Here is a 16,246-nt window from a genome sequence, read left to right on the forward strand (position 1 = left end):
GTGCAACAAAATTAGCCTTTTATCATCCAGGCCTGCGACTTTGTGCCGCAGATGCCTGTTTCCACTCATGCAGTCGAGTATGTTCGCATCCGCCACCGCGTGCAGCCAATTCATGAAGCTGTCGGCGTCAATTTCGGATAAACACACGAGGTGGTCTTTTTGTGTGACACAGCGACATGTACTTTTAGATGGCCGTTTCGTGACCATCAATGGTGAGATAGCGAACTTCACAAAAAGTCCGGTTGTCGTACGTTAGTGAAAAGTTTTGTTAACATTCACCACGCCCGCACATGATCCTTGTGAGCATATGCAGGGCAGAAAATGGATGGATGGATTTTGAAAAATTCAAAGCACAAATGCTCCAGCGAGGAGGAGGTCGATTCCACAGCTGAGTGTGGCCGCAGTGGAAGCGTCATTTTTGGATGGGTGGTGTTGATGTTTTTGATGGAATAGGCTAAGTCAAGCTAACGCTTATGGAATTAAATCTAATATATAAAGACCGACTAATAATTAACCTTCCAAAACGCTAATCGAAATGCATTGTATTTGCGTATCTTGGTGACTTATTAAAGAAAACAGACAAGACATAACAGGAGCTGCTCATTTCCTCAATTCTCTTTTAAGTCAGCCATGGAAGGGCAAATCAATTTGTGGCCTTTTCAGAGGCTGAAGTGGGCCCAAGTAGAGATGTCCACATACATTTTGGGGCCAGTTGGTCCCATCATTTTGACATTATTAGCAACGTACTTACAACGAGTTTAAACTGGACACATTGTGATTGGTCCTTCCTGTGACGCCCATCAAGTCATGGAGGGAGGAGAGTGGGCGTGGCCACAATTCTCAACACCAGGAGGTGTTTTTAAACTCCTTAATTTTGTATTGATTTCTCCAAAACAAATTGATAAAATAGAATATGCAAGCTCATATCATTTTCCTGAAAAAAGGATGCAAGAATTGATCATGTTATTGAAAATTGGACCATTCATGCTGGATGATCCCTTTAATCAGAACTAATGAGCCTGCTCAGAACCAAAATGTTTGGGTTGACTTCTCCTTTAAAGTGGAACAAATTGATTCAGTTTGATAAAGTGGGATTACAATTCAGTTTGATGTAATGGCCTCAGTTCAACAGGGTAATTTTTTGTCGTCATTTCCTTCAACGATATAGCTCTGGAATAAAATACGATTTGATATGTATCTCAATATAATAATAATAATAATAATAATTTGCCCTTTATTAGTCCCACAATGGGGAAATTCGAGATTCGAACCCAGGCCTCCTGGGGAGACTGGGTCCTGAACGCGGCGCCTTCGACCACTCGGCCATCCTGGCATATACTTTAAAGTGTAATGATGCGATTCAATGCACTTGCATCTTTTAAATCCAAACTGATTTTCCCATTCAAATATATTTTGGCTACCACGAGCATAAACTGTGTAACACCACATTGTATTATGTAAGGGTTGGGGGTGGTGATTAGTAATTGAGTAACTAATATCCACTTTATATGGAAGGCAGTAGAATGGGGGGACTTGAGCTTGCAAAATCTGTCGAGGTTAGAGTCCATCAGTCCCCTGGCAGTTTTGGGAATGATGACTTGCATCCAACCGGGGAGTGTTGACTCAACTTTTTACTCGAGTATTTCTGCTCTACTGATAACCCACCCTTTTGAACTGTTCCTGTAACTGTTCGCGCAGGGACTCTGGACAGTTATGCAGCTGGTTCTTCAGCTCAGCATGGCCGTCCTGGAGTCTCCGCAGGGCCCGACGCTCAGCCTCAACATTAGCCCTCTCCTAGAAAGACAGTGCACACACCCACACAGAGTATAGACGGTTGGAGATGGGGTTGGTGGAGGGATGGAGAGAGAGTGAGGAAAAAAATAGAGAGAGAGCGAGAGAGAGACACACTGCTCAAATTTCATGCCATGCAAATAAAAAATTCAAAATGTTAACAGTAAACCAAGTATTCTTGAGGGATCGTTTTCATCCTGAAAGTGAATTCCATGGATTAAAATTTGTGCCTAAATGACTTGGAAGTAAATAAGGAAACAGCAACTTGACACTAATTAAAAACACTGGTTAACCCCACAATTTTCTTTCAACTGATAAAAACTGGCGGCACGGTGGCCTCACAGTGAGAGACAGCATCGGGCGTGGGTTCGATCCCGGCTCCGGCCATCCTGTGTGGAGTTTGCATGTTCTCCCCGTGCCTGCGTGGGTTTCCTCCGGGTACTCCGGTTTCCTCCCACATTCCAAAAACATGCATGGCAGGCCGATTGGACACTCTAAATTGCCCCTAGGTATGAGTGTGAGCGCGGATGGTTGTTGGTCTCTGTGTGCCCTGCAATTGGCTGGCAACCAGTTCAAGGTGTCCCCCGCCTACTGCCCGAAGATAGCTGGGATAAGCTCCAGCACCCTCCGCGACCCAGTGAGGAGAAGCGGTACAGAAGATGGATGGATGGATAATAAAAACTGGCCCACATAGGCAGAAGAAAATGATATTTTCTGTAAGCTTCTAGAACACACTCCTAGAACCCCATTTGTTGTTGCACAAGTGTGCAACAGAAGGTCTAAACGGTCTGCCATGCAAGTTGAAGAAACCCAGATAAGACAAGCAGCAAGTGAATTTTAAGCAGCAGGGAAATTTTTCGAGTGTGTTAAAAGATGTCAATGAGGCGGAAGAGTTAAAATTAGAGAAACTGATCAGATGCCCGAGGTCATGCAAACAAAATTTCACAATTCCTTAAAAGCCTTCAAAATATTACAGTCAAAAGTCTCATCCGAAAAGATGCTTGGAGCATCTTATACAATGACGTCAACGGTGATGAACCAACAGGAACTGTAGGTTTATGTGATGTGAGAAAAGCACAGGTAAAGTGTAAAGCAGAAAAGCAATAAAGTACATCCATTATCCAAGAAATGAACATTACCTTGTCTTTCTCTTGTTGAATGGCAATTTCCAACTCATCAAGCTTGCGCTGCAGCTGACTGATAATGTCCGTTTCGGCCTCAATCTGGTCAAGTTCTGCCTGTCTCTCTCCCTGCAGCAAGGCACGCTCCATCTCAGCCTACAGGTGTGAAAAAGTCACATCAAGTCACAAAATTTGATTGTTTTTTGTTTTTTTTTAATTCCAAACATGCAAATGAAACACACCTTATATATGTACAAGTAAAAGAATGACAGTACAATAGCATGGAAAGAAAACTGAACAGTAACTAGACAGAATTTTGAAATGACATCTCATAACTTATAACACACTTTCTGTACAATGAATAATTTCTGAATATTTCTTGTAAGTAAATAGTTTTGGGCTTTGAATATAATTTTTGTGGTTTGCAGTTTTATGATGTCTCTAATACAGACCAAGAAGTAGTTTTACTACTTACTTAGTTTTACTTACTTTACCTCTTGAAAAGATGAAAAACACATTTTAAATAGCTATTCAACTTATAGGTCACAGTAATGGTGGGAAATGTTTTTAAAGGGGAACTAAATGCAAAATTTGGTTTTGCAAGAATATGTTGCTCATGCCCCCACAACTCTAAACATGATATTGTAATTAATATTGCCTTTGTGTAATAAGAATTAACCACATTGATCCATCCACTTTCATCCATCTCAGAGAGTACCATTTTGGCCAATACCACCCGCTGACAGAAATATTTATCTTGATCTATTTTTCACAAAAACCTGGGATATGAACAGAGGTGTGTAATTCTTTTATATTCAGTGCATAAATAATAAATACATAAATAAAATGGAAAAGACAGACACACCTCTAATCAAAAGAGCAATCAAGCAAGGTTGGGCCATGAGATCTAATATTCATCCTCTTGAGATAATTTGGCACAATTCTTTGCTTTGTGAGAAAACTCTCTCACAGTATCTCACAAATTTGACAAAGCTTTTTGGACAACAATGGTAAGACCAGCTACGTATTTTCTTTAACGTTTAGTTCCCTTTGGTATAATAACCAATTTATACACATTGGATTTCAAGTTCAATAGCATCATTTCACGCTACCTCTTGTTTGGACTCTTGGTATTGTTGCTCAAGCTCTGTCAGCCGAGTTTTGAGTTCATCGAGCCGTGACAGAACACGTACCCTCTCCTCCTCCAGGTAACTCAGCTCCATTCTATCCGAACTGGCCACATCCTCATGCTGCAGGGAAAGCGGACAATGTCTTATTATGCTGAGGTTAAAGTGTCAACAATGTCCAACGAATAAACAAACTTGCAGTGCAAATTCTCTGAACCAGCTACAAATGTTACAGCTCACATGAATATAAACAGGCATGATTTTTGTTTACTACCCCCATGAGCCTGTTAAAACCCCGCTATAGAGGGAAATAATTAAACACAACAAATGTTGTTTTGAATAAATAGAGTTGAACACAACATGGATTTTATATATGCGGCCAGTGCGCGTGTAGTTTAAAGGTGGACTGTGAAAAAGCTGTTGTGATGTAAATCATGAGTCCATTAAAGAAACTACTGCGAGGAAATATCTTGATAGTATTGATGAATCCAGGCAGTTAGTACACAAGCTGAGGATCAATCAGACGTCACTGTGTGACATATCCTTTGAATGAACAGTGTCTGTGATGGAATGGTATTACTCTTGAATATGCATGGGTTAGAAACTACTATAAAAATAACGAGGATCCGGATTCAGTAAAGCCAGGGATCATTTTTGCACAAGCTGGGTTGTCCTGCGGCATGCCGGCCATATGTGAACGAAAGCATTCCATCTGACCTGTTTGACTCCATTGAGCAGGTCTGATGCTGTGCATGGAGCCGGAGATGTCCTCACCTCCTGATGAGTGCTCTCTGTACTACTACACTCCTCCTTCAGGTTCTCCTCATCGCTCTCCCTCTGTCTCTGTGCTAGGCGCAAAGAGGCTGAGGTTGATGTTCCTCCAAGGACACTCTCGATGGATGCGCCCTGCACTGAGCCATCTGAAAAGCCCCTGAGTGTGTCCGGGCTGGTGCTCTCTCCTTTGTTGTACTCAGCACAGAGATTTAGGATTGTCTCCAGTCGCTGTCTCTCCTGGGGTCAAGGAATAACATCACATTAAGGTTATATACAAGCTATAGATTATACAAATTTGAAATAAAAATTTGTCATAAAACACCCCTCAGGGCATAGAATGTTAGAATCATCAAGATTTTATGGGTTTTAACATTAACCTCTGGAATTTATTGAACAAAATAACCCAACAATAATATATTTTTGCAAAACTCTGATTTATAAATTAAATGATAATTATCTATTTTTTAATTAATAGGTTGTAAAGATTAAGATTAATGACAGAGCTCTGTTAACTCATTCACTGCCACCCCAAGTAAAATGAATGAACCTTTTGGCTTCTATATCAGTCAAAGGCAGCAAATGAGTCAATAAATAGTTAACCCAAAAAGCATCTTTCTCGATCACGTTAAGATAGGAGACCCTCTACAACATCAAAACAACACTCTTCTCCATTAAAATTGTGAACCCATGGATTATTTTTGCCTGTATCTCATTTGAGGATGTAAGAATTGCCTCCCAAGGTTGCTATACGACAGTATATTGCCATCCATGCAGCACATAAATGTTTCTTTGGAGGATGCATAGGGAGTTTTTCCTTCCTTTAAAGCCACGGCAGCCACAGCTTTAATGATATTTTTTCATTTTGAGATGGTGCATTGTCTTGCATGCTAATTATTATCATTGGACAGCTTTACTTGGTTTCCTTAATAGTGGACAACTCTAATAGTGATGACAACCCAAACAACATGACAACACAAACAGCCCTCTTCACTGGGCGCTACTTCAGAGTCACAACTGACATCATGTGCAGCGGTTACTATAGTATGTCAAGCCACCTACAGCGGAACCTGCAGACCATGTGAGTTTGACCTATGAGTTCTAAAACCCATGGCTGCAGACAAAGCGATCATGATGGTAGTCTGTGATGAGCAATTCAAGTAAGAAATCACTGGGTTTCTGATCGCATCCCCATTTTAAAATTTACTAAACGTTCAATAACTATGAAAATGTGATCATAATTCTCACTTACATACACACTGTATGATCTGAAAAGATTTTATGTTAAAGTAAAAATAAAAACAAAAAAAAACAAGTTACTGTGTTTATAGACCATTAGGTTGTGGTAAATGAAGCTTCAAATCTGCTTCATGAACTAATTGTAGTATTTTTGGACTCCTGTAGATGTGCTGAAAGCACATCGAATTGCCATTTTTTAAAACCCGTTATTTAAACCAACAGTGCCATCTAGAGGATTTAAAAATACAGCAGCTGGTTCATGAAACAAATTTGAAGCTTCATTTTCCCATCACTACCATTAGGCGAATTGTATTAATAGGCACATCAATTAACAGGTGTATCAAAAACATATATATATAAAAAGATCATACATAACACATAATTATTGTATGTTAAATACCAGAGGTGGGCATTCCGTCAGACTGACGGACGGGTCCGTCACTGACACTTACTTGTGTGAAAGTGAGGATCTATGCAGGGACTGTGATGGTCGGCTGTGATTGGTTAGGGAGGTGTAGCATCATGTCACTTCAGTTTTCTATGACAACACAAATCTAGAATAATGGCTTGACGCTAATATTTTATGTTTGTGTATTTATTTGGATGTAAACCTTAAAGGTTGTGGGGTTCTGTTAAATCTTGGCGAAATTATTTATATTCAAGACTCATGTGTTTGATTGTCACTTCCATTGACTATATTTGCACTTCCTGCACAGTAGGTGGCGGTGTGCACCAAAGATCACTAATCCGCCCATGAACCAAGAAGAAACAGAAGAGAAAGAAGGAGAGCATTTACAAAAGCAGTTGAAGTGTGCTACTTAGATTAAATTTTCTGTGTATTTTATTTGCTGATGAACAAACTACGAAAAAAATGACGGACTGACGAATAACGGATGGGTACACAGTCCACTGACTGCAAAACTCATAAAATGTCACCTATGTTAAATACTTTATTCTAAATGAACTGCACGTTTAATTGATAGATTTAAATTGTGAGGTTCAGAACGGTCAAAAACATTGGGGAGACCGTGTGTCTCGCTTGCTTTTCTTTGCCATGCAACTATACTGTGGTTGCTTTGAGCAGAGGAGGGGAACATTTAAACATCCCTAGTCAATCTGGCGACCGGTGTATTAAAACTGTGGCTAATGCTAAACGCTATCACAACATTATCCAACCTTTTTTTGTGCGGTCCCGGCAACTATTGGAAGCAGTCTGTGTCGTTCAACTCGCGCCGGTTCCACATTGTAAAATTGGAAATAGGCCACCAGAAAAGCTCAACTTACGTTGGGTTTTAGCTGCATAGTAGGTACTACAGACTACATTTCCCATGATTCTTAGACATAAAAGGAGGAAGTGGTTGTAGTTGTGGTATTACGACAACAAACACCTGTTAGCGATTAGATGCGGATGAAAATGAGACATGAATGTTAAACTAAATGGGAAGGAATTTAACTTTATGTTTACCTCTCGGTCCCAAAAAGCTGCAATTATATTGTCCCACATTGCAACACTGTAAACGCCTTGTCAGAAATAGCTTGCATTAGGCTAGTAGGTCGACATTCCCCATGATTCTTACACACAGAAGCAGGAAGTAGTCCACATTCTGATGTGACAAAACCATATAGACGCCATCTAGCAATTAGATACGGTTGAAAATGACAACGCAAACGTAATAGGAAGGAATTGCAATTCAAGACGGTGAACTAAAAAGTCGACATTCAGCCATACATAATGCACGCCGCATTACTAAGTGCACTGTTGGTTTTTGAGAAAATTCAAGGATTTTTTTAAGTGCACCTTGAGGTCTGAAGAAAGAAAACAAAAACAGTAAATTTTATTCACCTGGATGACTTTGATTGTATACTTTTTTGTTATCATCAGCTCAAAGTAAATCAAAAATCCACTGAACATTCTACACCACCCACATGTGTACTTATGTAAAAGTAAAATGATAAAACAAAGATCAGTCACAGGATTTTAGTCAGCATACAGACTTTAACTCATTTATTATCGAAGCAGGTCAACAGAATTCTTTCAAGGCACTCTTTATGGAATAAGTTCATGACTAGCCAGGTCGTTGATTAGGCGTCTGGTCACTCCAACATTGCATACTTTTCCAGCCAGATTTTTAAAAATGAATTTCAAATATGTGCTAACCACAAGACAAATTAAGGTTAAACACTACATAGAATGGGCTTTCAGTTGTGCATTCACTCTGGGACAAAGTTGGGTGAGAGGTCCAATTTGACCCAGTGACATATTAATTTCTATTATTATACAGAACTAATTGCACGCTTTTGGATGCAGATGAATATCTTCCTTGATGCTTCCTCACTCTCTTGCAGACTACAAATAGTTTTACCACTGAGAAAATAGCTGCATCTGAACCTATAATGAATGAGTAAACTTTGTACTGAGAGGATGGGAGAAAAATACCCCTTTCTGTTGTAAATTGCTGTATTCAAGCAAGAGCAAAGCAGCTAACATTTACTGGCAACTCAACAGCTATCCTTGAGTCCTCCCACTCAACATCTGCTCTCAGAAGATTAGAACCCTCAGAGCTGAAACCTTGCCTTCCTTTTTTTTTTTTTTTTTTGTTGAGACACTTCATCAAGCCTGCTTGTGTATTGTCTTATTGACTAGCAGAATGTCTTGAGGGTAGTAATAAAACATGTAGGTTATGAGAATTTCTATCACATTTAAAGCAGGCTTGGCCAAAACATAATTTAAGTTGATGCATCTAATTTGACATACACATTTGACAGCAGACTTATTCAAATCACACATCCACTGTCTTTCTCTAATAAAAATTAGTTTTTTTGCGGGAGGCTAAATTATATTGTTGCATATATGCAAAAATTTAGCAAACCTGGCATTTGTTGATACTTTATTAATCATTAAATCAAGAACATCACAAATCAAACCCATCCTTGTTAATGCAGTGAAAAGAACAGTCAACAGAATAATCGGGTTATAGGCCACCTATAGCTTGCATATCAGTAACACTTTGCTTTATGTCAAATTTACATTGACATCGGAGGAGGTGTGAATATTTTATTAATGAATTTAAATTAATTATATTGCAAACATTTGAAATCACAGTTTAGCATTGAAGTTTAAGTCTCTTAATAATTAATATTCACAGGAAAAAAGGCACCCAATGCCTAATGAATAGAATTACACCTGTAAACCTTTCTGTTTTGGGTAATATTTCATAATAGCATCAATAAAATTCAACTTGATCAGCAAAATAATTTCAGAACTGCATAGTGTGAAACTGTGCTTTGCGAAAATTACAAGCCTCTGTTTAACTGTGCCAAATGTATCAAGAGAGGTAATGCTGGTATATAGTGTATTCATATTTAAGTAGCCCTATGTATGACAACTGCCAATATTCCTTCCATATATGAAAATAATTATTAAGCTGTCGTAGTAGCAGGATACTTTAGTAGCAACAGCGGGCTGGGGTGCAGATGGCGTAAATCCCCCACACGTGAGTTTTTAGGGGCAGACTTGCGTGCTGGGTCAGAGTCCATACGACTCTGTGTCTCCCCAAGAACTTGGGGTGCTACCAAACAGGCATGAAGCCATGGAGGAATGCGTCATTCCCAGAGGTCTCTACTCCAAGGCACCAGCTCATGTTTCCCAGCCTCTCGCATCTTGACTGGTGGGTTGGTCTAAAGGCAACTGGACTCTCACAAATGTTGATCTTGTGTCCAAATGCCAAATAGTCTGCAAAGAGTCAGTTGGATGGCAGGTGATGTAAATAAGAGCTGTAAGGCACAGCTACAGTATTTGGGATATCGGCACTGTGTGCCACTCACATGAGAAATTAAAAGGCAACACAGTACTTTAGTTTTTTTTTTTAATAGATCTAATAGGTCTAAGAAATACCAATGATTTGGCAAAACTAAATATTACAGAAGCCAAAGTATGAATTGCTTCTTAATTTAAACATCATTTTTACATGTCTTTCTTTACTTGAGATCAGATGTAACATCTGGGAAACCACAGGTTTCAAAAACCACTTTAAGGCACTTTGCTGAGAGAATGACATTTAAAATTGGACATCAAAATTAAAATTGGATTGCGGGATTTTGTGCTTGCTTCCGCGCTAAAAATCAATGACAGTTGTATGACTAATATTAAATTTATACTTAACTGATAAGGGAAGGTCAATGAGCATACTGTACCGTGAGTGGTGATCATTTCTTCTGTGAATAATTTTACAGTATATACAGGAAATAAATTTCAACAACTTGAATGCAGTACGTGAATCATCCCCCAGTGATAGTAGTTTCTACCTTACCCCATATCTCTGGGAAAATATTGTTCATAGGTAAACTTGGAGATCAAACTATCATAAAGGATAACAGACATTGGCACGTCACACAAGACTCAGCACAATGACAGCCTGCATCAAAGCACTAGCTGACAGAAATGCGAGTGGCGCTAATACCAAAATGTGTGTGTGTATATATATATATATATATATATATATATATATATATATATATATATATATATATATATATATATATATTCTTTTTTTTTTACGCTTTTACAATCTTAAGGCCATTAACATTGTTATAATATTTATTATGGACACAATTTGACCATTGAATTATTTATTCTGAAACACACACGGGCTAGATCAAAGACAATGATTAATTGCTGTAATGGAGTTGTATTTTTTTCAATTCCCTAAACACTTCCTGGGAAATATGCAGGGCGTTTTGACAGTTTGAAACGCTTTGGTGGATTGTGCATTCATTTCAAGAAACTCAATACTAATAATGATGCATTATCAATAAGGGTGAAACCATATGTATCGATGTTAGTTCTAAGGCCCCTATCCCACTGAGGGGCATAAAACTGTGGCTGTTGGCAAGAGTCGCAAAATGCACGTTCATGCCAGAGTTGGTCAGGGTTTGTTAAAGTTCGCAAAATCTCAGAAAAAATGTTTTCTGGTCTCAAGGAAATCAAACATCTGGCGAACTTTCGACAAGCATTTGCAACCTTGAACGAACCCTGACAAAAGCGCAATATTCGCTGACTTCGCAAACACTCGCAATTGTTTCGCTTAGTGGGATAAAATCTTAACAATTTGACACAAAGTAATATATCGTGTTTTTGGAGTGATTCAAATTAATAGATGAAGTTGATTTCGATACTGTAACTACGGGCGCCCCAATACGATAATTTGTATCTGATCGGCCTTCGCTATAAGCCAAAAAACAATATCGGATTTTATCGAACCACATCCAAAATGTCCGATATTACCACTCAGACAAGCAGTCCATTGATCCATTCATTCGCTCCTGTCTGTTCCTTTAAATGACATCACGCACGAGTTTTGAGGTATATTTTTCTGGAACAGTTCACTAGGTCAACTCAACTCCAAATTGCACCAATTTTAGAAGATTCATCCAGCAAACCAAAGATCACTCATTGGGAATGATGTCTCTCTTGTTTGTGCATGTTTATGATATGACCAAGGAGTTTTCAGTGCTTGAAAATCACAAAGTCAATTTAGCAAAGTTCCTTAATCCTGTCATAATGTGGGCCATTTCATTCCCAATTTAACACACAAATATTAAGTGTGGATAATAAATACACATACTAAAAATAAGTATAAAATGTAATCGAATGCTTAGCACGATGGCCTCACAGTTCAGAGATCGTGGGATAGAGATCATGAGATCGATTCAAGCTCCGGCCTTCCTGTGTGGATTTTCCATGTTCTCCCTGTGGGTTTTTCTCCCGTTTCCTCCCACATTTCCAAAACATGCATGGTCGGTTGATTGGACACCCTGAATTGCTCCTTAGTGTGTTTGTGAGCGCGGATGGTTGTTCGTCTTTTTGTGTGCTCTGCAATTAACTGGCAACCAATTCAGGGTGGGTGCTGCCTACTGCTCAAAAACAGCTGGGATAGGCTCCAGCACCCTCGCGACTCTCGTAAGGAGATGTACGTATGTATTCATGATGACTTGATTTCTATTTTTTTTCTCCATGTGCCAAAAAAGCAAACATAACAGGGCGGTTAAAGAGAATCTAGGAGCACCACGGCCTAGTTTAAATCCAATCACACTGCAACAATCATAAGAGCAATGCATCCAATTACCTTTATTAGTGATCGCATGTTTGGAAGAAGACCTGGCTTATGTTTTGGCAGGGCAAGCAGATAAACCACGGCCTGCTCCCTGCTCTGGCCTCTTTTCAGTGTCGGTAGTGTCCTGCTAATATAATACGAGTCCATGACGGATAATCCAAAACTAACTCAACTAAAAAATGTTGTTGCTTCTGAGTTTCTGTCCACAAAGCTTCCAGAATAAAAGTTATTGAACTCACTGTGCTACTTTGGGAGATGTGAAGAACAGCCTCGCCTCCACCCAAATCTTCAGGGACTTCCTTATGTGGGAAGGGTCTGGTTGATTGGTTGAAACCTAACTTTAAGCTTAACTCACTATTGGTATCATGTTTTTAAACTGTAATGCAAACATTTGAGAAAAACAGTCAGAATTAGAGCGAAAGCGCCCTAAATAAAAAGGAACTGTTTTGTTAGAAACAAGATTTTTTTGGATTTTTTTTGTACTTTACAAGGCCACTTTTAACTCAAATACTTTGAATATAAATTGGCTATAGATGTATTTTAATTCAACAAATGGGTAATATTTTATGTCCAATCACAAAATATAACTGTTGCTTTGTCTTTACTACAATTTTAGAATATGCATTAAAATATACTAAACGTTTTGGCCAATGAGGAATTCTTCTGAATATTTACTCTCTTCAAGTTTTCATGCAGCTGCTGCAATGCTGCGACTGGCGAGTCTGTGAACAGGCAGATATCGCCATCTAGTGGAGAGAATCCAAAACAGCAGCTACAACAGTCACTCCAATACTTCTGCAGCCACTCCAAACACAATAGTGAAACTTGAATCAATATGACTGCGTATGTGTTGAAAAATAAGTTGCTTGTGAGCCAAACTGTACAATATATGTTAAATTAACTCAATATGCTTTTGTATTCAACAGGAAAAGTCCACACGGGACATATTTGAAAAAGGGCCACAACCACCAAGAAGTTTTATCTTCAGTGAGAGGTTTCACACAGAGGTTATAGATATATTTATCTGCCAGGGGTGGCAGGTTCAGTGTGCAACACGAGCCACTTATATTTGGTTGTGTTCAGGAATGGGCTGCGATGCATCATGTGCGGCGCGCGGCGGTATATTTGGTCTGCTAATCTTAATGGACGCCATCATTTGTGACATCCTGGGAAACAGACAAGAGAAACAAAGAGATGAGAAGAGTCACACGAGTTCAAGGTGGTGGTGCATGGGTTATATATATGATAAAGGTCGGAATTCTTTTTAGACCCATTACAATATACATTTGTTCAATTCAATCTGAGATATTTTATCTTTATTTGATCGTATTTATGTGTTTAGTAACAACAGATGTCCTCATCAACAGGACCCTAGCTCAGCATTCCAAATATCCCCAAAAATATTAGGTCTTCTGTGGTGCCCAAACAGAAGGTGAGTTCACATGAGCGTGAGACTTTGTGCTGCAGACTCGCAATGGAAGCCAAAAGTCTGTGCCAGGACAGGGTGTCAGTCAGACGGTCATGTGGTGAACACAGGAGCAGACAGGACAGTTTGAATCTGACGGACTTAATCTCAGATAGTCTATTAACAGAGAGGGATTACCTAAAGGTCCAAAGGGAAACACTAATTTAGTGTTGAGTCTCTTTTTCTTTGCTGTTATTCGTCACAACTCCCCGAATGTTTAAGAATTAGGATGCAATTCTCTGTTTTGTTAAGGGCCAAAATATTAATGCTGTGATACTGCTCTCGGATTGGAGTTTGTTAATTTATGAAGGTTTTTTTTTTTTTTTTTTTTAACTACATGATCGCTTAATACCGTAGTTATAAACTTATCACATAATATAACAATATATTGTAAATCCATGATACATCCCAACTCTATTGCCAACAATAGTATTGCCTCGATGCTGGGGCAGAGTACACAATTTATTGTTTTTGTGTTTTAATATACAAAAGTTAGCTTCGGTTTACACTTGACAATTTAGAATTTTAAATAGCAGGGTGAAGCCTCAACTTCAGCAGATTTCCCCTTCCATATTCACATGCCAATGATTCGCAACTAGCGTGCCGTAGTACGCAAGCATGCCATAAGAGATCACAGGGGTGCTGCCAGAACTTCTTAGAACGCGAGAACATATTTGTGCAGAAATATTCTATTAATTACAGTACAAATAACTGTTCATCAAACGTATCAGCCAAATTATTAAATAGTCTCCCACTCACCTGTTTTTCAAATGAAAATTATTCTAAAAAAAAAAAAATGTCCCAACAGGACATAAACAGCGCATCTCACAAATCAAAGGTAGACAACGCCATTTTGGCATCATAGAAAACGTGACTAATTTCCACACTTTGACAATGGTAGATAGCTGTTACTGTATACAACAAGAGGACACAAAAAAGGGATGTGTTTCAGGCTACCATAAGAAGAACCAAGGTGTAGGACTGGCATTCGGGTGGGCACTTCCTCCAGCCCGGAGGTTACTCTCCAGCCCCGGGGAGGTCGCAAGCAAATGCAGCAACGCCACCTGCTTCCCCATCCAGTGTGCTCACTCGACAGCGAGACCGAGACACATGAGTCACCCTGCTACAGTTTGCCGCCCGTGCTACTCGCCGCCCGCCAGCCAGCCCAGCCCTTACTCCGAGGCAACCTAGTTCATCCTGCCCTTCGCATTATGTTTGTTTCAAAGATTAAGCCGCGCAAGTTTACGGTAAGTACACACGACCAGTAACCTACACTTACCTTTGTATGATCGCAAGGACTCATTGTACTTCTCCCCATCTGCCCACACAATAGTTGTAAAAGCACTCCTGCCACTTGATAGGCATCTATAATATCCAACTTGCCCCGCTTGGATATGAATCTCATTATGATCTTTTTATCAAAGTGAAGTGTGAATACACTTGGATGGAATGTTAAATGATAAACTTTAATTTTATCACTGTTCCACTCCACCGTAATTCTTTAAACGTTAATTTTACACTGTTCCACTCCACTGTAATTCTTTCACCTGCCGCCATTACAATCCTGCCAGCATGGCCGCGTATAGCTTTGTTTCCTAATATATTCAGAACTTTTTTTCCATTTTTCAATGTCGTTGATAAAGTAAACCTGACTGCAATTCAAGATACATGAAGTCAGCACATCCTTTTAAGCAGAGCCCCCTGCAGTCCTGCTGCCTCTGAGCTGTGTACTCACACTGACTTCACAATAACAATAACTATTTTTTTCTTAAATAAACCTTTCTGAAACACTCATCTAATTTGTTTTTGTAATCAGTTGTGTAGCGAGTCGCAGGTCTTTGTGAAATTATTTAAATCATGTATACGCTCAGGGGCGAGAAAATCTTTCATGACAGTGAATCAACTGTGACTAATTACAGGCCCTGCAGCTCTACGCCCTGCTTTCTCCAAGAGCTGCGAGTGTCTGCGTTAGAACAATACAATAACAAAACATGCTGCTTTGAAAGCATGACACTTTTTTTCAAGCAGTCATTGCTGCTGCTTGTTCTTGACTTTTTAAGTACTTAACTTTTTGAATGTATCAAATCTCAATATTTTTGCTTTGATTGGACTTTCTGAAGGTAGCTCTAACTAATCCTTTTTCTTTGAGTCCACAGGAGTGTTTAGGTAATCGGAAATGTATTCCTGTCATACCAAAATTCCAGAAAGCAGACAAATTAGTTTATACTTTCTCAGTCCTGATGTGAATGGCAAATCCAAGTTCTCATAGGGTTTCTGTTAGTTTACGTAAACAAGAATCGAATTTTACAACATAAATGTAATACACAAGACAAATAATTATTATTTACAATCTATAATAATTGTATTAAATGCGAACGTCTGTAGTTTAGAAATGAATCTAATGGAAGGACAATGGAAACAAGTAATTTTAGACTCCCGGCTAAGGTAATGGCACTTTTCCAGCATGCCTATGTGCTGGTGCATAAAACAAGTTCCATGAAGTGGCGGCTGGATGTGCTTAGTGTGGAAAAGCCCCGCAACCTGATCAAACTCATTCAGCATATTCTTCGGGATGAATATACTGTAATTCCTCCAACAAAGTCAACGTTGCTGACTTCA

At 39.1% G+C, this 16,246-nt stretch overlaps 1 protein-coding gene across 11 annotated transcripts in view; it reads right to left on the reverse strand.

Annotated features, from left to right (window-relative positions):
- The window catches only part of phldb1b (pleckstrin homology-like domain, family B, member 1b), a 113,235-nt gene that overhangs the window by 20,841 nt on the left and 76,148 nt on the right, over nucleotides 1-16,246 (reverse strand). For 9 of the 11 annotated variants that reach the window (XM_088301453.1, XM_088301457.1, XM_088301456.1 and 6 more), the window contains 4 exons: nucleotides 4,757-5,050; nucleotides 4,025-4,162; nucleotides 2,931-3,068; nucleotides 1,666-1,794 (listed from right to left, as the gene is read on the reverse strand). In XM_088301453.1, coding sequence (XP_088157579.1) covers nucleotides 1,666-1,794; nucleotides 2,931-3,068; nucleotides 4,025-4,162; nucleotides 4,757-5,050 — 699 coding nt within the window. The remainder of the gene's footprint in view (nucleotides 1-1,665; nucleotides 1,795-2,930; nucleotides 3,069-4,024; nucleotides 4,163-4,756; nucleotides 5,051-16,246) is intronic. The other 2 variants (XM_088301461.1, XM_088301454.1) reach the window with 1 other exon arrangement.

The sequence above is a fragment of the Idiotropiscis lumnitzeri genome, chromosome 7 (genome assembly GCF_059441095.1).
Source record: "Idiotropiscis lumnitzeri isolate Australia: NSW breed Sydney's pygmy pipehorse chromosome 7, RoL_Ilum_1.0, whole genome shotgun sequence".
NCBI classification, from domain to species: domain Eukaryota; kingdom Metazoa; phylum Chordata; class Actinopteri; order Syngnathiformes; family Syngnathidae; genus Idiotropiscis; species Idiotropiscis lumnitzeri.